Below are 20,690 nucleotides of genomic sequence, written 5' to 3' on the forward strand. Positions count from 1 at the left end.
ACACGACGAGTTTGGCGCACGTGGTGCGGCGCGGTTGCCGGAGAATAGGAATCGTGGTCGACCGCGGGGAAACGGCAGCGCGAAGCGCATCGAAGCCTATATGTATGGCGGATCTAATGCGTATTCCCGTTGACAGCCCGGGCTCGTCAAAGGGCGCGATCACCCTCGTTGTTGTCGGTTGGACGTGGCGGTCTATTATGCCGTTGTCCGACGTTCCGCGTCCCGTTGCGTCGGAAGGGTCGACAACGACGGCGGTGAATGTCTTTGCCGTGTACATCCGGATAAAGTAACAAAAGAGATCATGGAAAGAAGAAGAAGAAAAGGAAGACGAGGAAGAGAGCGGGTGGACGGCGCGACGGGGAAAGGGAGGAGAAACTGAACGTGACGATTTTCGTCGGCGCTTTCACGCGCGCGGACGTGTAGGCATCGAATCGGCTGAAAGGAATCCTCGTCACTGTCCACTTTTCATCGTTTTCTCGTCTTTCATCATGCCGTCGTTCGTTTCGACGTGCCCTGTTTCCACGGGATCGTCGAAAAAGAGCAAACAGACGCACCCGGCAGATGAAATCCTCGCGCCGGATATTGATACGATCGAAAAATTCGCCGTCCATCTCGTTCCGCGACGTTCCAAGCGGCGACGATGACAAAGGACGAAGACATATTTGAGAGATTCCTATCGCTAATCAAAAATTTCCATTACCTTCAAAAAGTCTGTCACCCTTCACGTAAAAATCTGTAATGTCGTGAGAAAGCGTGCCGCGCGCGTATCTTCTATGAAGTGTTGCACCCTTAAAGGATGATAAGGATGAAATAAAACGACCGCACGATGTTCGTATTTCGTTCGCCGCAATGCTTCGCTTTTATGGGGCACAGAGGGAGTAACAACACCCGATTACTTTTGTCGCCTTAAACCTGAATAATCGCCCCGATCGTAAAGTTAAATTGCACCGTCGTCGTGCGCGCGGTATTTTCGTTTTACGCAAATTTAGATTCGCTTTACCACGTTATCGTTTAGGCAAATACGTCAAAGTGGTAAACGGTGAATGCGATCATTGCGACCTCGGGGGTCCTTCGCCATTCCGGTTTTCCCCCGACGTGATTGTCTCACAGGGCTGGTTTAATTAGGAAACGGACTAGGGTTTCTGCCGGACGTTTACTCAACGCCGAGCTACGACAAAGCCGAAAACAATTGGTGCCAATGTCCTTCGAGCCCGCAGGCTTTGCTCGAGAAATTAATCGAGCACCGCGCCAAGGCAAACAGCCGAGCTTCGCGTTTACTCGCGCCTGCTGCCCGCCCGAATCGTGGTTGCTGCTGGACATTGAGAGGGAAAGAGAGAGGGAGAGGGAGTGAGAAAGAGAGAGAGAGAGAGAGAGAGAGAGAGAGAGAGAGAGAGAGAGAGAGAGAAGGGGGAGCAGAGAGGTGGAGAGAGGCAGAATATCCACGACGACGGTTGCGCTGCAACAATGCGGCCCGGCGACTCGATGCATCGAGATTCCAATTGGCTGCCAGATAGCAATTCGTTTAGTCGGCCACTGCACCACAACCGATTATCGCACACGCATTGAGCCGGATCGAACAAAAAGTGCTTGCGCTTTTCGGATATTTCAACTTTCGCGTGGCGCGCCCGAAACCGGAAAATTTCGTTGTTTGGTTGTCAAACGACGAAACATTCTGTTGAAAATTCTTTTGCCGCTGACACCTATATAAAGTTGAAATCGACGAGTAGCAAAGTCGTCGCGCAATTTAGTCAGCTTGTCAAAATAGTATGTAGCTGTGAAGTGGCGCAACATAGACGATAAGAGTAAGAGAGCGAGAGAAAGAGAGAGAGAGAGATCGTTTGAGAGGGTTAATTAGCTCTCGCTATAATCCCGATGGTTTCGGACCACATGTGCGTGGCTTAATGCACGTTTATTGCATGCAGCTGGAGCTTGCGTGCGCTCTCGTTGCGTTTATCCCCTTTTCCACCCTCTTCTCGCTTCTCGCGTATCAGCGGCTCCCCCCCCTCCACTACCACCCGTAACTCGCATTCCGCCGTCCGCATATTGCAATCCCTCGTATCCCCGAAAACATTCAATCGGACGTTTTCGCTTTATCCCGGAATTTGCCGATTAATGGCTAATTAATAATATGTCACAACGGAGGGCGATCCAGTAAAATATCGGCCAATCCGTTTGTAATTCGCCTTGACTCGAATCATTTATATATCCTCGATGATCGATGATACCGACCGTACGTAATGCTCGACGCAACTGATTCCGACGCTTGAAAGAGTTCGCGTTACGCGAACTGGTACATTCCGCTTTAAGTTATCGGAATTGGCTGCTTCAGAATTCTGACGTCCGATAGGGGCTTTCCATTCTTCATTCTTCGCGTGTGTGTGCGTAACACGCCCGCACACGTCGGTACGAGTTATCCTAGTCTTTAGGCACTCCTTCGGTGATGAAACCATCATTCCTCATTTCGTGCCGTGCAATGCCATTTATGCGAGAATTCTACTTTTGTCGATTCGTGCATCACCGTTTTGCGCAAAATTATCGAGAATTATTACGATTGTCGGTGGTTCACTTGACCTCGAGTTCTCGCGACATTTCCATCACACGATTAATTATTTCATTAATATTTACAGATTATTATAAATTATATTATATTAGATATACGCGCGTACACATGACGCACGTTCCTTTTCACAATCGAGAACGAAAACCCGCTCATTAAATCACGCTGTCGGAATTAAACTCGTCGGTGACATTCAATTCGATTTTTATTTTTAAGCTCTCGATTCGCGAGGAAGAATATGACCGTCCGTCTAAATATTATTTCTGGCTTGTTTTTGCGGTGAAAAATAATTTACCTATCTGCGCCGTCACTTCCGAGGGAAGTCGAGCTAAATACACCTGTCGTTAAAAACGAGCCGTAATGGAAACGTGCGCTTGAATTGTTAGAGGGGCCACGCGGGTGCAGTTTGTCGTTACAGTTACGCGGCTTGCTCTCGAGTCATTGCAGCTTTGTCCCAATATTACTTTCGCTCGTTTTGCCGTTATGATCCTTTCGTGGAGAGGACGGGAACTTTCGTCTCCACCAAGTGCAATCTAGTGGCGAGAAAGGAGCGGCCTGATATGAAATGTGTCATGTAAAGTACAAGTCTCGGGACATTTGCGCTCAACGTGTTTTCCTTCTTGAAATTTTCTGCGGAATTTAATTCGCAGGTACTGTAGGCAGGTATACTATAGAGCCACTGCGAGCTTATCCATATGTGTGCTTAATCGCTCATTACTTTACAATCTTCGATCGATTTTTTACAATGTATGTTTATAATGTAAAAATAACTTGTAAAAAATGTTGATATAACATTTCTAGCATTGGCGCATTGGCGCATCGCGTCGCATTTTCGATATAACATTTCTAAATGTCAACAAGTAACACGATGAATGAGTTATTTTAACACAAAATTTAGAGTGAACTTTCATTGACATTAAATTTTTTACTGTGTATTTTCTACTTATCCTTGCATTTAGAAGATAGAGCCTAATTAATCGTTAGCTGTCCCACGGTCTGTCAGATCGGCGATTCGAAATTTACTTATCGCGTTTCTACAAGCGAATAGAACTCACACAAATGCATCGCATAATTCGGAAGAAGAATATGCGATACTCTTCACGCTGCCGCTAATTACTCTAATTAATGAGCAACGAGCAATCTTCCTGAAACATCCAAGTGAAACCGGCTGGAAACAACGTTCGACGGGCGCCGTGCGGCGCGGGCGCAGCGGAGCGAGCGCGGTAAGATTTCTGAACACGATCTTCTCTATCTTTCTCGTCGGGAATCGTTAGATAGCGACGACAACTAAGTTACCGCTGCGAGCGTTATCACGGCCAATTGTGCGGAAATACCTCCGATCGTACGTTACCGACATTGACGTGTACGCGCGTACGCGCCTCGTTCTCACCTCTCTCGCGATTCTTCTTCCGGTCCCCTTTCACCGCTATTTTCTTTCCCGCTTCTTCTTCTCCTTCCTCCTCTTCCCAGTTACTCCCATGGTCGCTGAGACGTTCGACAAGATGTTCTTGAAAGGCTCCATCTCAGCTCGGTAAGAGCCGCGCATCGGAAAAAGAGCTGCTTACCGCTCTTCCACCCTCAGTGGGGGAAACTGGAAACTATAGTAAACCAGTGATAGAAACGAGAAATCCTATAAGCTTCCCTTTACCATGGCAACGCAATTGCAGATATAAAGGGCGTGACGTGCGAAACAGCACCCTTTTGTTTTGATATTTTTTAACGTCATATCGCGGTTAGCCCTCCCTTTTTTTCATGCTCCTGTTGTTATTTATTCAAAAAGAGAACGGTTGCGCACCATCGACGATGGCTAATAATAACGCACTGTTTTTCTTTTTTTTTTTTTTTTTATTATTCTTACGACGAGACGGTGGCAATTCAATCATAATTCGTTTGATATCCGTCAACCTACTTTTCATGTGAAATTCCACGTATTTCTGGTTCTCTCTCATTTGTATATACAGAGTCGTAACATCTATGTGTTGTTTTATAGAGCGATTAGACTAATTAGGAGACCAGGCGCAGGACTAGTCTTGGACATCGAGATTACGAGATCTCCCGCTTTACGTAATTTAAATGGATCTCGTGTAGCGTATATGTATATATTCGGGTAGTGGAGGCGGTGGCATTTCAAGCAGATTATAATGTTTTTTGTCTTTCTTGTTTTTTCCTTTTACGTGACACGGTGTTCACGTACGTGAAACGTTTCACCAACGTTTAGCGGTCTATTTTAGTATAAACGAAAAATTGAGTTGAACTCTCGGCGAGTTATATGTCAAAGTTGACGTCAAATTGAAAATAACGTGGCTGGCTGAATTTGATTTACCAGCACATTTATTATTTCGATGATTCTTTCAATGTTTTCCTCTCAGAGTGAAGAAGAACTTGTATACAAAGTACATTATTATTAAGATATGTTTCAAACATTTACATATTCTCATTTTAGTTCTCGATTTGCATAACAGAGATTTGTGGCAATATTTCTAACTTGTTATTGTTGCCAAAGAAAATGTGTATGTTCGTCGAAAGCATTTTACCTGCAATTAGAAGAGTATACTAAAATAGAAATAGAGTAAAATAGAATCAAAACTATTTTCAACGGCAGACGAGTGTTATAATTAGTAAACTATAAATAAGCGTATCTAAACTATCGATTGTAACAGTTTGAATTGATGATTTTTTTATATTTAGAACCTTTCAGAAGCCAAGAAAGAAAGTAATTGTAAAACAGCACAGATTCTGCAAAAAATACAATTAAAAGGAGTAAATTTCTATTATCATACTGTTTATACATATATGTAGGTACATATATGTATATCTTAATCGACGTCAGAATAATTGCACATTTTCTCTGGAAAATGAAGTTAGGGATTTCATTATCTAAAGTACAGATAAAGCGAACTGACAGCCTTTATCCACGGATGCTATCTCGCGTTCTTTTGATTGACAGTACGTGCGCCGGGGGTACCTATCGCGGGCATCGTCGACCGGGGGGGGCACGGGCAACGGGGATACTCACACTCACAGTGGGGCCCCCGGCCAGCCGTTGCGCCGCCGGGTGGACGTCGCCGCTCCCTAGGCAGCGGGGTGGGGGGAGAGAGAGACGAGATGCCGGCGGGCGTCGCGACGCTGCTCGGTAGCGCCACGAACTAAAAGTCCGGGCGCCACCGCGCGCCAGTGCCGAGCCCGCGATCGTGGCGAACGTACGCGTGTCTCGTGCGTGCCGTGTATATAACGCGCGCGCGGTGTTGTAACACGGTCCCCCGGTTCTCATCGCGTATCGCGAGCGAGCGGAACGAGCGATCGATCGGTCGATCTTTCGCGGCGGAATTGTTCGGCCGGCGAAATCGTAAACGCGCGCGCGGAAAAAAAAGGTTTTCATCCCCGTCGCCCCTCTTGCACCGTCCCCCCGCGGACGACCGCCTCGGGAAACCGCTACGGTAAACCGCTCCAGGATTTGCAAGGTGGTCGGTGTCGAATTTTAAAAGCGGGATCGCCCGCCACCGCGGGGAGTCCCGGGGTCTCGAGGCGTCTTTCTCTCGCCGGGGCCACGTCGTTCCCTTTTCTTCCCTGCTCCTTCTCCTCCCCTCCCCGACCCCTATCCATCGTCGACGATGAAAAGTCGTGTTCTGACTTTTCTCCGTCGGCTGCATCCCCTTCTCTCTCTCTCTCGGCTCACCTTTTACCCAGCGCCGCTGTAAATCACGAAAGGTCGATAGTCACGGTGTGACGTGATTCCCGGAGCATCGCGGGGATTTTTCCAGCCGAGATTCCGAGATTATTGCATCTCCCTTCGTCCCGATCTCTCTTTCTCGCTTTTTCGATTCTTATTCGACGACGATCCGCCCGCGTATCGGATTGGAGCAGTCGCGCGGCGACGTCGGCAGTGGCTTTAACGAGTTCCGCGGCTTTTTATCGGCCGGCCGTTCGGTGATTGGAATCCGCGTCCCGGCCTGTCCCGGCTGCCCCCCGGCCGGGATTCTCGTCGTTTTCATCGGCGAAACGATCGGCGTCGATGTCGCTTCCACCGCCGGTCTGGAAGAACGACGGGAGGTGCCGACAGGTGTTTTTGCTAAGTAAACATAGCACAACCGGCTGAATGATAGATGAAGTACGTAGCTTAGTGAATGGGGGCTCGCGGGGGTCTTCTAACGAGCGGTACTCGTCCGATATCGATGAGACTTTCCAATTTTCTTCACGACGGAGCACGACGGTCTTCCAAATCGCTAGATACAGCGGACTCGCAGAGGAGAATCCCTTCAAGACGCAAATCCAAGAGCGAAGACCTGAATCGACTAATTTTTAGAGTTCCGATTATCAATTCCTGTTCAACGGAAAATCAGTGCAAGAATTGAAAGTTACGTGTTTTAAATGGACCATTTGACCACTTCGTTGGCCTAATCGCGGAATTTTGACCATCATTTTGATTAATTTCACTTTTCGTCCTCGTTTAAAGCCTCCTTTCCGCGATAATTACGCGGGTGCTTTTTTTGATATTCGTTTAATTAATCCAGCCCGCGTCAAACACCGTTTCACAAACATTTCCGGGCTGCGTTTGTCGCTAGGTTTTGGTGTCCCGCGGCGTGCAGTTTACAAAAATTCCGGCTCAAAAATGAGGGAAAGTCAACGAAAATTTGTATTTTGGAGCTCCGCAAAAGCGTTCGCACGCCGAATCTCGCGTACGATAGGTATTCTCGTTAGTGTCGCGAACGCGTTTTTCCCCCCGCCGATATACGCGTTTAGTTAATCGTAACGCGAATCCCCCTGCTTGCGGAGGCTGATGAGCGCGTTTTAACGAGCGTTTTCAGTTAACGCGACGGCGACGTTCCTCGTGACCCTCCGATCCGATGCACGGGGTCACACGTACTCCGCATCGTCTGCGTCGAGTTGATTCCCCCGCAGACTCGGGCGGGGGGAGGGGGCTTGCCGAGCCCTATTAGCAAATTTGATTTGTCGCGGTGGCTCCCAGCTTCTAACCGTGAAACGGATAGTTAACGATTTTTCTCCCCCGAGCTTCCCGGCTCTTTCGCCGACAAATTGGAGCTGACGTGTCGCGAGACCTTCCGAGGCGAGGAGAAGGCGCTACAATGAAACGTTATCGTTAGCAACGGCTCCTTCCTCGTACGGCGAACATTGCCCCCGGGCGATGGAGCGCGAAGCTATCCGCTTTTCAAACGTGGAACAAAACGCAAAAAAAAAGGAAAACTGACGAACTGACGAGTTCAAAACCGTGAGGAAACGAGGCGGTAGAAAGGAATCGACGTTTCTCGCGGAAACGTCAATTAACGCGCGATACAAAAAAAAAAAAAAGGAAAAGAGAAAGAGAGGAAAGAATGCAATCTCATCTCTTGCCGCAAGGTCAGTGAGATTACTTATCGGCCCGCCAGGACTTTTAACTTCTGCGAAAACCGATAAATTCATTGGATCCTACTTTCCAACGGGTACGCATCCCCCACCCACGGTTCGTCGGCACAAGTTTTAAACTAGTAAAACTCTCCCGGCCTAAAACGTGAGGAGACGTATAAGTAAATTCGATTTAATAGCGTAAGTTGGACCATATATCACGATTAAAGCGGAACCGACTTCCATCGGACTTTTCGTCGAAGAAAAACAACTCGTACGATGTATCGAGGAAACCGAGATCGAAATTGCGAATGGTATCATCGTCGTGTGAGATTCATCGACGTCAATTCACCTTTCGTGATATTTGTTTATCTTTATTAATATTATTGCATTCGAGTATTTTTAAAGGCATTTTACTTATACTTTTACGTTAGAGTCAACTACGAGGAAATCATATATCAGAGAGAGAGAGAGAGAGAGAGATATATATATATATATATATTAGATTCTCCTGTGGAGTGATGTATTGAATGTTTGAACGCGCGAGAAACCATAACATCCGCAACGGAGGGGAGGGTATCTTACCGGGAACAGGATGCTACCAGATGTGCTGTTTGCCGAGAAAATTTCGACTGAAAAAAATAGATGCTCGTGGAAATTCCGTGTTGTTACTGTTAGCATTCTCTCGAGTTGGAATTTTAAAATTATAAAGAAAGTAGAAAGATGAAAGCATTCACAAATCGATTCTATTCGTTCGTAATTTTATTCCTACGGCTACCAAGAGGTCTACGTCTTCGCGTATAGTAACGTAGTTCAATAAGCAACGTCTACAGGACTATGGACTGTTTTCGCGTTGTATTAATGCGACTTTTATAGTTCGACAAACAATCCAAATGTAGTAGAAGCAATAACAATATCGTTGGAATTCTCTCTACGAAGAAAGGAAGTTGGTAATTCGTACAAAAATGACGTAGCTTCGAGAAAACGTTTCATCGCAATTCTTTATCGATCGATCTGTCTGACCACAAAACTGTAATTTATCAACCAAAGCGCGGGATACGGTTTCGCGGGATATTTTTCTACAAGCAATATTCGGCCCTTGAAATATAAAGCAGACACTTTACAATGTTTTCTCGAGCACTTCTCAAAAATGGATTCATTTTTACGCGCAATTCGTATGCATTACGAAATTATCATTTATCTCTTGCTATATTATCTTTTTTCTAGCATCGAACCGTCTTTGAGATACGTCTAATATCGTAATATTCCGAATATCCGGTGCAGGGTCGATGGCGCGGGAGTTCGGGATTATCAGGCCAGTTGGGACAGGCCGCTCTGTTCACGGATTCTTTAAAGTTGCCCGAGCTCGAGATCTTTTAAACTTGAGTACGAAGTTTAAGCTAGGCGGTATGGAAGAGCGCCATGGAGGCTCCGGCAATTAATCACTTAGCGGTTTTATTCAATTACGTCTACGCTGCGGAGCGGAGACGTTGAGTGCCGTTGAAAGTGGCGAGAGGGCGAGGAAGACGGTAGCGGAATGCATCGGGGGAGTTTGGGGAAGACAGTACCGGGCGATCAGCGAATTATCGTCCTGAGCGGAGCTTCCTGGGGGAAGCCTCGAAAACCTCGTAAAAGTGTTATTCGAACTCACGGTCTGCCGCAACGACGGCACGGTATCGCGTAGCGTTGCATTCCTGTGACGGCAGGCCACCACCTGGCACACATTCTTTTATATGCTCCGAGTTCTCCATCGATCACCGACGGCCGAGAGGATCATGAAGCCGAGAGGAACGATCTACCTGCGTCCGTGACGCGTGCACGCCTTTCTTTGCGCTCGCCGCGCGATAAAACGTGCGAGAGGACCAGCGATGCGAGAAAAACGAGGGAGGTGCGTGAGGGCGGAGGAGGGATCGGGAGGGGAGGGATCGGCGATGTATAGCAGAATGAATTCACGTTGGGCTGATCATTAGAGGCGTATTCAGTATATCCCACTTTTCCCGCGGGTACGACGAGCAGGTTGAGCCCTCGCTTCGAGGCGAGAAATAGCGATCTCTCGATCGCCGCTACGTTGACTCTTTACTTCTTCCATCAGCTCCTCGAGCGCTCCTCGCCCGCGGAAGTTTGTCGCGCGGCTGATCCCTCGTGCAAGTTTTCCTCCCCTCGTTTCATCGAGTTTGCCCGGTGCTCTGGTCCACTGCTCCCCTTATCCTCGACGATATCTTCGTCGCGATTCCTTCCGCTTCCATTCCCGCCGCTTTAACATCTCGCGCTCCGCTCGAGAAATCCCCGTTTGAATCGGAGCGCGAATCCGGAGCCGCGTCCGAGCTCTCCTCGTCGGAGATACGGAAATAGGATAGATTCGACCGGGGGAGAGAAAGACGCGCGCGGTGCTCGAGATCCCGTGACCACTTTGCGATAAAGCCGCATTGTTGCGACTGTTTTCGCAAATCATTGGTTTAGCGAAAACTCGAACAACCCTCGTTTTTTGAATTTCTAGAACGAGGGAGCGGGTCACCGACGAGATCTGCGAATGGGTCATCAGTGAACGGGTGACGGTGATTCATACGAGACACTCTTATCGTAAAAGAGAATTCGCGGAGATCCGTGATTAGACTTCGCGCGGAGAGAGAGAGTCAATCTCTCGCGAAGAGCGGACGAGGGATAAGTGATATGAGTGCTGAACGCAGGATCTTTCGTGACGTTAAACGGCGATTGAGTGGCGAGCGGTTCGCAGGAAATACCATCGAGTGATCGGCACGCGAGGAAGACCGGACGTCGCGCGAGGATAGCGAGAAAGAGAGAGAGAGAAAAAAAACAAGAAGGGCGTAATAGCAGTGTGTTTGTTTTTTTGGGTTGCGTGAGGAAAGCGAACCTACCTACGCGTGCGGCAAGAGACGAGGAAAGTGAAGACGAGCTGGAGGACGGCCGGGTGGAAGTAGCCTCGAGGTGGGAAGGAAGGTGAAAAAAGATGATGCGGTGCCATCCGATCGTTCTCCTCGCCGGCCTGCTCACCGTCGTCCGTGCTCAAGGTCAGTGTGTTGCCCGGCATCCTTCATCTTCTTTTATTCTTATTCTTCGTTTCCCCATTATGGCGCAATTATGTCTTACTTTGCGTTCTCCCGATCTCTGCCCTGTTACCCGGTCATTCCTTGACTTTCGGCGGTATCTCTCTGTGTACGGCGAGAGATCGTATCTCCGATTTCGGGGATCGCGCGATTTCTTCCTTCTCGAAAATCGCGGAGACGACATCGACGACATGTCTCACGTCGCGAGAAATGTCAAACGTCTATTCTTCCTGAAAGGGACTCTTTTCGCTAACTCAATAACGATCGAATCGAACAAAATACTTTACGTGACAATCAAAGTGGCAGGTTGGTGAGGTTGGGAAGTAAAGTTAGCGGGTGGGTGGTGAAAATGAAGGATACGGAATTAGTTTAATTGTTTGGCGCTACTTATCTGACGTATAAAAATGTTGTGAGTAAGCTGTGCCAGCACGTAGCGTTTCGCAAAAAGTTTGGTCCTAGTAATATTGCATTACGGTATAATGCGGCCACAAAAGCGGCACCCATTTGCTTTTGTCAAACTTTTTATGTACACATAGGTCTTCTGGCACGAAGTAGAATTCAGGATCCGCGCGGGCGGAGGATAACGCGAATTTTAATTACACGGTTTTCCGTCATACGAGCGGCTATATAAATACCCGTGTACTCTGTACTCGCGAAAGTTTTCAAACGGTCACTCTTTCCGCACGATATGCTGCTGCAAACCTTTTAACAGTTTAAATATAAAATTGAACGTTTTTTTTCCAGATTTTGTACAAATCTGTCATTAAATATATCTTCTCATAACGATGCCGATACATGCGCACTTAATATTTCACGCAAATTTCTCTTAAAAATTTTCTTCACGCAAATTTAAGGTCTCCCACGTCCTAGACATGATAATACCGAGATTCTCCGTATTACGACGTACGAGCTTATCGTTGCGGGATAAATCACATTTGTCGCCGGTATAGAATCTTGCACGGCGCAACTTTTCATCCCTGTCGGATATTTCGTTCGCGAGTGAAATTTGTTTAACACACCATTCAAGTCTATTTCCCTAACAATAGCGCACGTGCCGACATTCACGTGTAACGCCGTGGTTTCACGCGTATCTGCTGACGTCTACCCATTGTCGTGGGCGGCCATTAATCATCGTCGCACGAGGACGCTTCCTAAAAGCAACAACAATATTATTTTACCAGAGTGTCGTGCGATTTTCCCGAGCGCGTTTTTTGTTTTAAACTAACCAAGTTTTTTTACAGTCACGAGCATTACGTGCAATATTGCGCGAAGGTATTTCTCGTCGTTTCTTTCCCTTTTTCCCCTCGCGCGACTCTTCTCTTTAATTGCCCGCTTTTGAAGCGAGAGGATGCGGAAACGGTGACGGAAATAAGAGAGGCAAACGGTGGAGTTTACGATGCACTTAGCCTGTGGTCGTTTATTCAGTACGAATTTCTTTTTTACGATGTTGTATTTTTTTTTTAATCTATCGAATCGGGTAAAACTTTTCCCGGCTTGGAACACGCCGATGAAAATTTTATGATTCCGAATAGTGGGTCCACAGCCAATTATCTCATTACATTCCCTTTTAAAAGCGCCGAATTTATCATCGGCCATAGATAATATACATGTATGAACTACATGATGACTAGAAATAACACTCGTATATTTTCACAGTGCACAGTGGTCGAACGAACAGTTATATAAGTGATTAGCACTCGTTACATTTCTCACGGATTACACACCAATAATAAACACCGAGTATACCTATCGTTTTCCATCTCTTCTCATTATTATCGACTTTCGCAAACCACATTCGGGATATATGACAAATCAGTTACCAATTATATACCTTCCCAATTTGTAACTCTCTGTTATGTAGAGGTAGATTCAAGATAGTAGTTTACGAATCCTATATTCTGTAATTAATTTCTGTAACAAGTAATTAAAAAATAGTGAATGCTTATGATTTGCAAATTATCAGTGTCTCGACACCAACCGCTTTCTTCTTGGTTTGGCCTTTAGAGTGTCTGTTATTAAAATACTCATATATATATCTATATTTATATATATATATATATATACATATGTATATATACATATCGGTGGCTATACCTTGTTATATAGCGCAACACAAAGCATGGAGATTATCGGTGGCATTTACAAGTTGGTGCTTTCACCAAATTGATTTTCCGAGGTTTCGTTCGCTGTTTGCACGTTTAATTATGCGCGCCATTATTCCTGCGCTGCAAATAATGTAGCCCAACGCTCATTAACTTTTTACGATACCAATTTTTGGTCGAAAATAACTTTAGCGTAATGCCCATCAATTTCTGGCGGGCGTACTATTGCCGTGTTTCCTTTTACGGCTAAATCTACGGCTTTTAATGGATAATACCAGCAAAATAGCTTATTACTCGTCGTAATTTCAGCGGCAGCCTTCCACTCTCGGTCTATCTAGTTCAGTAATCACTCTGCAGCGTTGAGTATTTACAATTCGACCCTGTTTATTTCACGCAAAGAGTAATGATTTTTAAATTGTCTAAACTAGGCTAATTGTAAGAAGATAATAGAATCAACTTCGCAGCAGGAAAAATTGATTCTACTTGATATTGACAGATCCACGGTTTAGTTGCGCCTATTTCTGACCCTATGGTTAATTCTAGCTCACACTCGCATGGGAATCTATCTTTGCGATTTCCCTCGTGCTCTTTTCTCTTTTTTTTTTCTCTTCTTCGACGAGGGTGGCGGGAGGCACCCCGAGTCGCCACTCGTCGGAGTAGCAGGGTCCCTTTGCGTTAATCGAATTCAAGTCGCACGCGCGCGGGCGGCTTGCGGACCTGGCGTGCGCGTGTACGTGCGTGCGCGTACGCCCGCGTGCGTGCCGCACGATCATTGAGGCGTGGTCGGCGAATTACGTGTCCCCGACATATGTCCCCCTGGGTAGTCCGTCTCCCCTCTCTGCTTATTCCTCTCGCGCACCCCCAGCGGATCTTCCGGCCACCATACGGTCACGTATGCTACTCCGGCAGGGTTTCTCGGCCGAGCAGGTTGCCGGCGTGCGCGTGTCCGGTCAGGGTTTTTTTTTGCGACCGGGGACACGCGACATCCCGTTTCTTTCGTGAGTACGGCGGATTACGGCGCAAGGTATCGTATCCGCTGTTCGTCTCTCTTTCTTTCGCCGTCCGAAGACTTTGCCAGTGAAATGACTGGGCGGAAATGCGGTTAGACGTATTGAACCAGTGTAATAAACGGAGTAAACAGAATACTTTGAAGATTCAGTCGTCTTATAATTTAGAAATTCCTGTGTTATTTCCAGTAGCTTCGTAGGAGGTTTTACAAAGTGATCTTTAGTAATACAGTTTTATTTTACGTTGTTTTTTGAGAAAATAGTTTGACATTAACTCTTTCTGAGAACAAATTTTGACATTTATCCAATGCAGCTCAAAAAATTCAAAGATAGCACCTTTCTCACGAAATTTGCGCACGTAAACTAAATTGAATGAGAGATGGGGGGGTGGGGCACCATGTACAATCCATCGTTTCACGAGTATGATTTAGGAATAGTCAAGATCGCTGGTCGGCGAACGGGTAATTCGTTAAAAGTCAAATAACGGGCGCCTGTCGCGACGCGGATTTGATTCGCGCGCGAGAAATGGCGCACACGGGATTTCTCGCGTCCCCGTTATTTACAGAAACTCCGAAAGCCGTATCGCATTTCACGGCGCAACGACAGTGTAAAATCGCGATATATCTTTAAAGCCTCCTCCTCCTCCTCCTCCCCTTGCCGCCCACCCTCCGTGCCAGCTATTACGTTTCACGAATTGTGATGCCGTTTATAACCGACGTAACGTCTCAGATATCACGTTTCGGATTATTCGCGAGTAGCGTATCGGATGCCTTCGCGGATACAGATATGTCGGAAGTCAAAATTCACAGACAAATCATTATTGCTCGCGACATCTCTCGCAGGTGTGTCGATATAGTTAAGACTCTTGTCTGATTTATTTAATTAGTCGGCGACTAGTAGGGCTCGACGCGCCAAATGCCATTTCATAAGGACCGAAGTTAGGTGAACTTTAAGTAAACATTAAACTTATTAAGCGGTTCCGCGAGAGGCGCTCGCCGATTGCCATTTTCCACATTAATTATTTGAATCCTGTTGCATAAGTATCCAATATATTATGCGGACTAAAGAAACTAATGAGTTTTAGACGAGCGGCCATTATGCGATTATGCGACTTTTCCTCACGTTATACGAGCGATAATGAGGCGCGCGCGAGGAAAGCACGAGACTTAGACAAATAGTTGCGACGGGACGGAAGGGGTAAGAGGGCGAGTCCCGAGGGTGGATCAATTCTACACGTAGATTAGACCCGACGATGGTAACGATAACAATAATTTGTTCCGTCGCTTTACGCGAATAATGCTCGCCTTGAGTAATTGGATCGCCACGAGCGGCCGATGCCGGCGAGCGTCACGCTCGCGTAACAAATTATTTTCTTCTCGATATCGAATAAACGAAATATCGTTCCGCGCCCTTATGTCTCCCTGCGAGTGCATATTCGTTGGCGCGAATTTTTTTTTTTTTTACACAATTTGCGACAAATTATCGCTTAAACGTGAGTATAACGACGCTTTCTGCGCTGCAATCAGGATAGACCGACGCAAATTATTCTCGACGAATTCCACCGAGGTTCGTGGCATCAGATGAGAGTTAGCTGGTTCGTGAGACGAATCGCGCGCAAACGAGGGCGAAAAGCCAGGGCAAGGATAGACCACCTTCCCTCTCGCACCGGATGATAGCGCGGAAATAGGGATGAGATGGGCGTTGCCCGTACCGTCGCGAACTACGCGCGCAACACGGTCTGCCTTATTAAAGCTCTCAGATACCCGGAGTAAGTTTCATGTTCAAAGAGCTCGGCTGCACGGGATGCGCTGGTCTTTGGCGCGCTCCTCGTGCAGACGCGACATTCGAGTCGCGGGAAGGGCCGTTTGCGCGCGTCGCAGCGTTCCAATTTATGTATATAGCATCTGCGCCTACGTTCCTCCCTTTTTTCACATTTGTCTTTTTATCTTACCTTCTTAGTAGCATATTTTCGCTTGGCAAGAAGCTGATGAATTTTCACGAAGTAATATAACGTATCGTGAAACTTTATAACTAATATGTATAACCCCCTTGCAAAGAGAGAGAGAAAGAGAGAGGTCGTTTCGATATCGGGCAACGTTTGCAATGTACAGGCAACTGATCCTCCTTTTTATCGGCATGCGCTTATTTCGCGTGGCGTTTCGCGAACTCTGGCAAAAATAATGCGCATTTTCGACGCGTGTCGCGGATAAATATATCGATCTTCATAAAACCAATCTAGTTTAAACGTCCTATTAACGTCCATCTCACGTCTGCGGAACAAAATGGTTAATTTCAACGATGAATAAAATAATACGTGCGTGTTTATGACGGAATTAGATATTAGATATATCATAAATCTCGTGCGCATGGCACGGCGAAAACTATTTCGTCAACGACGGCGGCGGCGGTGGCAGTGGCAGCGGCGGGGGCGACGGCGGCAATTATAACGCGGTGTTGGCCAATACAACGGCGCACAACCCCATTGTGGTTTGCAGGGTTAATTGTATCGATTCGATACAGCTCCGCGTGCACCATGAATTTCCTCCGCGCCGTACGGCGGCCCGGGGTTATCGCCGATTACCGGGATAACTTTCGAATCGTACGGTAATGATTTGTGATCGACAGCGAATTTGCATACGCGTGCGGGCGCAAACTACCGGGCCCCGGGAAGGCTTGTACGGTCGGAGGAACCGCGAGCGCGCGCGCGCGGGCAACGTGTTCCCGCCACGACTAAACTAATCGAGGAGAGAATTGTACACGTATGCGCATTACTGGCACCGCCGGCAGTCACGTATACCTCGGTTCGTATGTGCCGTTCCAGTTTTCCGCAGTTTAAAGCCCTTCCGTGGCACCGATCAGCAGCGATAAAGTACACGTATTAACGCCGTTCCACTCGCGATCGTTATACGTAGAAAATCGCCCCGATACCGATCGCGTACGATACTTTATACGGACCCGATACAACTAAAAGCCGCCTGCGCGCACCGTCGCGACGCGCCGACGCCGCGACGGAAAGACGTCGCGAATGAACGGGAGCGAGAGCGGATAGCGCGCTCGGGATATTTTTCATAATTATATCAGAATATCGCGCGAGATACGGAATCACAATCACATATACGATTATCGGAATCCTACTCTCTCGACATTCGTATTAAAGAGGTATTGTGAGATTGCTGGGTGATGTAAAAATTGTAGAACAGAATATAAGCCGGATTTGCAAAGACTTGTATCCCTTACAAATAGCAGTCGCGTAACATTTATTCCTGCGATTAAATACAAGGCGTGTTTACGGACATATATTTAATTGGAAACTCATATTTGATTCAGTAAAAATTTAATATCCGCTACGAGCAAGGTAATCGTATTACATAAACATATGCACGGGCATAGCTAAATTTTCCCATTGTTTACGTAAACTATTCGATATTACCGCGTATTACGCGAATTGTAAACGAGAATGTTATAATGGAGTTATTGGATCAATTACAAGGATAATTTTCGCATAATTCGGACAAGCATATTTCGGACATGTATCGTTTAATTCATTTCGAAAGCGTTGATCTTTAAAAGCTGCGGAGAGAGCGGCGTCATCGAGCATTTATTTCAGAAACGTAAAGCTTTTTCGATAATTAATATGTCTACGTCGAGAAAAAATGCTTTTTTGCTAAAGTTCCTAGATGTGTGCGTGTTTTATTGCGACTGAATTTTCTCTTTCTCTTTGAAACACCTTTTGCTTCCAGATGTAAAATTTTTAAATTTAATCGCGAGTTTGGTTAAGGACTCCGCGATGCGGAGGCTCGACCGTGACATTCCGAGCGGTACACGTCGCGGAGCTGGAAAAATTATGTTAAATGAGAAAATGCCAACCGTTTTATTACGTGAGCTCGGCAAGCCCGGTTGTTGCACTATTTTCCCATGCACCTTCATCGTTGCGTTTCCTCGCGTTTTACGAGCCATATACCGTGCGTTACAGGGCGCTCGATCACGCTTCTGCGACTTACGCTTATGGCATTAACCTGAATGGAGAACGGAAAGAAGAAAACAAATTGATAGGTCACGCGACATGCAGTATATGCGTATTATTTTTAGCATGTGGGATGTAGCGCGCTAATATAACACAGGGCTACTTATCGTTCAGAACTATTTTATCATCGAATAAAATTAATTTTAAAACGACGACGTAAAAATAGTTTCCAACGCAAGATCCAAGATCGTCAGATTGAGAAACGCTTTTTGTACATAGATCGAAAGCACCGCCGTATTTATGCGGGGTGAAAACATAAAACTGGCAGCTAGCTACGCGAAGAGAAGTTGAAAAGGCCAAGACGGGGGAAACGAGTAATGGAATACGCGAGGGAGAATGTAAGGTCTGACTTTTCTTACGCTGGCGCGGAAAGCAAACCGCCGTATCAGAGCGAATTTGAATCGTCGTATTGCAAGTCCTCGTTCTTTGTCTTATTACTCCTCCTGCTCGGTTCTTTTCGTCGCGCCGCTTCCTTTCGCCTACTTAACGGGGATCGCCTCCACCTCGCGTCCCCGAGCTCGTCGGTGACGACTTCCGTCTACACGGCCATCTCTCCCCATCTCTCTCTTTCTTTTGCCGCGAGAAGAGAGCTTGCGCTTGCGCTAAAGCCCGACAACTTTTCGTTTCAGCATTGCAAATTGTTTGGCACGAGCCCGCCGACGACGGTAGCTACTTAGGTAGCTGGAAGCATCCACACGTTAGAGTTGGGTGTAGCGACATTTGTGGCGTCGCATTTCAATTTACCCTTTTCTCTGTAACCACCGTCGCGGCGGTCGATGGGGGTCGACGGAGCGGGGGTCTTACCGTTGGCGCCGCTGTACTTTTATCCCTTGTCGCGATTCAAATTGTTACGCGTCGCTCTTCATGTATTTTTCATATACGCTTTGATTTGTTACTCCGATGTCATTAGAATTTCGTGAACTGCAGCAGTTGCTACAGAATTGTTTCGGTTAGCAATCAGCGAGGACATTAACGTCTAATGATCGACATTTCAATATAGCTGTTGTTTGTGAAACATGATAAATTGTTTTAACTTTTGCTTTTTAATAACACATTTCATAACTGAATTCGAGGTTACGCATAGATTCTTGTCAAGCAAAGTTGATGTTTTAGTTGATGAAGAATTCAATAATTTCAAAGTCTAATTCGTAGTAACCCGAAAACGCGAATAACAAATCACAATTTTTGAGCCGCGAGCTGAAAAATCAACCGCAGTTGCATCGTCGATCGCGTTTGAATTAATCTTACTAATCTTAGTTATAATTCGCGAATCACTCATTGTCAGAGAAGAGCTTGATTCTTGAGCAAGAGCGTCCGCGACGGTCCGGCGCGCGTCTCGCCACGAAATCGCGGCACAGTTTATTAGGTAACTTTTAATTAACGAGACCCAATAGTTGTGAGAGCTTCCCGAGAGGGAACGAACGGATGGACGTGCCCGGCAAAAACCCGGCGTTGGCCCTCCGGCCGGGGCGTGCGTGGGACGGGTTTCACTATTAATCAGACGTCTTTCCAACTACCCTCGACCGACGTTTACACGGTCCTCTCGTGAGTTACGAACAATTTTAATCGATGGAGTTGAGCTTAATTTTTGGTCCAATTAGCCCGCGTGACCGATCTTCTCGGTTAGGTAACAACGGAGGGGGACGGAACCAATAAAACAAAACGGCCGGTTTAATTACTTCTCTACATTACACTTGTCAGCCGTCGATAGTTGTAACGCTCGGCGCTACGAAATTTCACGTCGAAACGTTATGGCGATACGCGCATTACGCGAATTTAACGTAACGTATTAGATAACATTATTGGTGGGAACGTTGTTGGGGGAATGACGTGCGGAATTATGATGAAATTATTGACAGATTCCTCCCCCGCGCGCGCGCGCGTTCTATGCGTTTTCCCTCTGTTATAACGCAGATTAGATCGAATATTACTAAGTTAGTTATGACGGCGCTCGCTCAAAATATGAAGCCGGACATTTCGCATGCCAAATTGTGACGGACGCGTTTGCCTTTACGCGGCCGCGTTTGGCCGCGCATCGGCGCGAGCGAGAGAGTTTTCGGCGAGAGAAGTGAAAACTGTCCCCCGTCGGCCCCGGTTCTCTATCATACATATTTAACTACGTCGGACAGTACGGCGAATCCTTCACCGGTTTTTTCTTTTTTTATTTTTTTCCGTTTTTTTTTTTCGTTTTTTCCCGTCCGCTTTCTATCTGCTGTCGCTGCGCTGTCGGGTCTCGCGCGGCGGCGACAGCGGTGGCGGCGGCGGCGGCGGCGGCAGAATATCGGTAGCTTCGTATACGCCAGTTCGGTCGGGGTTCATAATTTAGCGGCACGCCGATCGGCCGGCAGAGCCCCGATAAGATCGTCCCCGTCGACGAAAGGTCGAAATTTATTCCCGCGGGGATGAAATTTCGCGGCGTAACGAACTCTGTCGCTTTATCGGGACGAAGATGACGATAAATCGCGCGACGCGGACCTCTCCCCCGCGATCGATGGCCCCTCCCCCTTCCCTTCACCCCCCTCCCGATGCGACGCGACAACGTCCGCTCCGACATGCCGATTCCTGCCACTGTCGAAATGGAAGGGCATCTCCGCT

The 20,690-nt window shown here is 46.9% G+C and overlaps 1 protein-coding gene across 5 annotated transcripts in view; it reads left to right on the top strand.

The window, feature by feature from the left end:
• LOC112455730 (synaptogenesis protein syg-2-like) overlaps nt 1-20,690 on the top strand; it is a 327,928-nt gene that overhangs the window by 48,047 nt on the left and 259,191 nt on the right. For 3 of the 5 annotated variants that reach the window (XM_025017859.1, XM_025017861.1, XM_025017862.1), the window contains exons 1-2: nt 5,747-6,021; nt 10,395-10,926. The exons of 1 other annotated variant lie outside the window; for it this stretch is intronic. In XM_025017859.1, the coding sequence (XP_024873627.1) occupies nt 10,866-10,926 (61 nt within the window). In that variant the 5' untranslated portion in view covers nt 5,747-6,021; nt 10,395-10,865. Of the gene's footprint in view, nt 1-5,746; nt 6,022-10,394; nt 10,927-20,690 lie in introns of those variants that run through there. One more of the 5 variants, XM_025017858.1, reaches the window with a different exon arrangement.

Source organism: Temnothorax curvispinosus, unplaced genomic scaffold, assembly GCF_003070985.1.
Source record: "Temnothorax curvispinosus isolate PA1 unplaced genomic scaffold, ASM307098v1 QBEX01006326.1, whole genome shotgun sequence".
Taxonomy (NCBI): Eukaryota; Metazoa; Arthropoda; class Insecta; order Hymenoptera; family Formicidae; genus Temnothorax; species Temnothorax curvispinosus.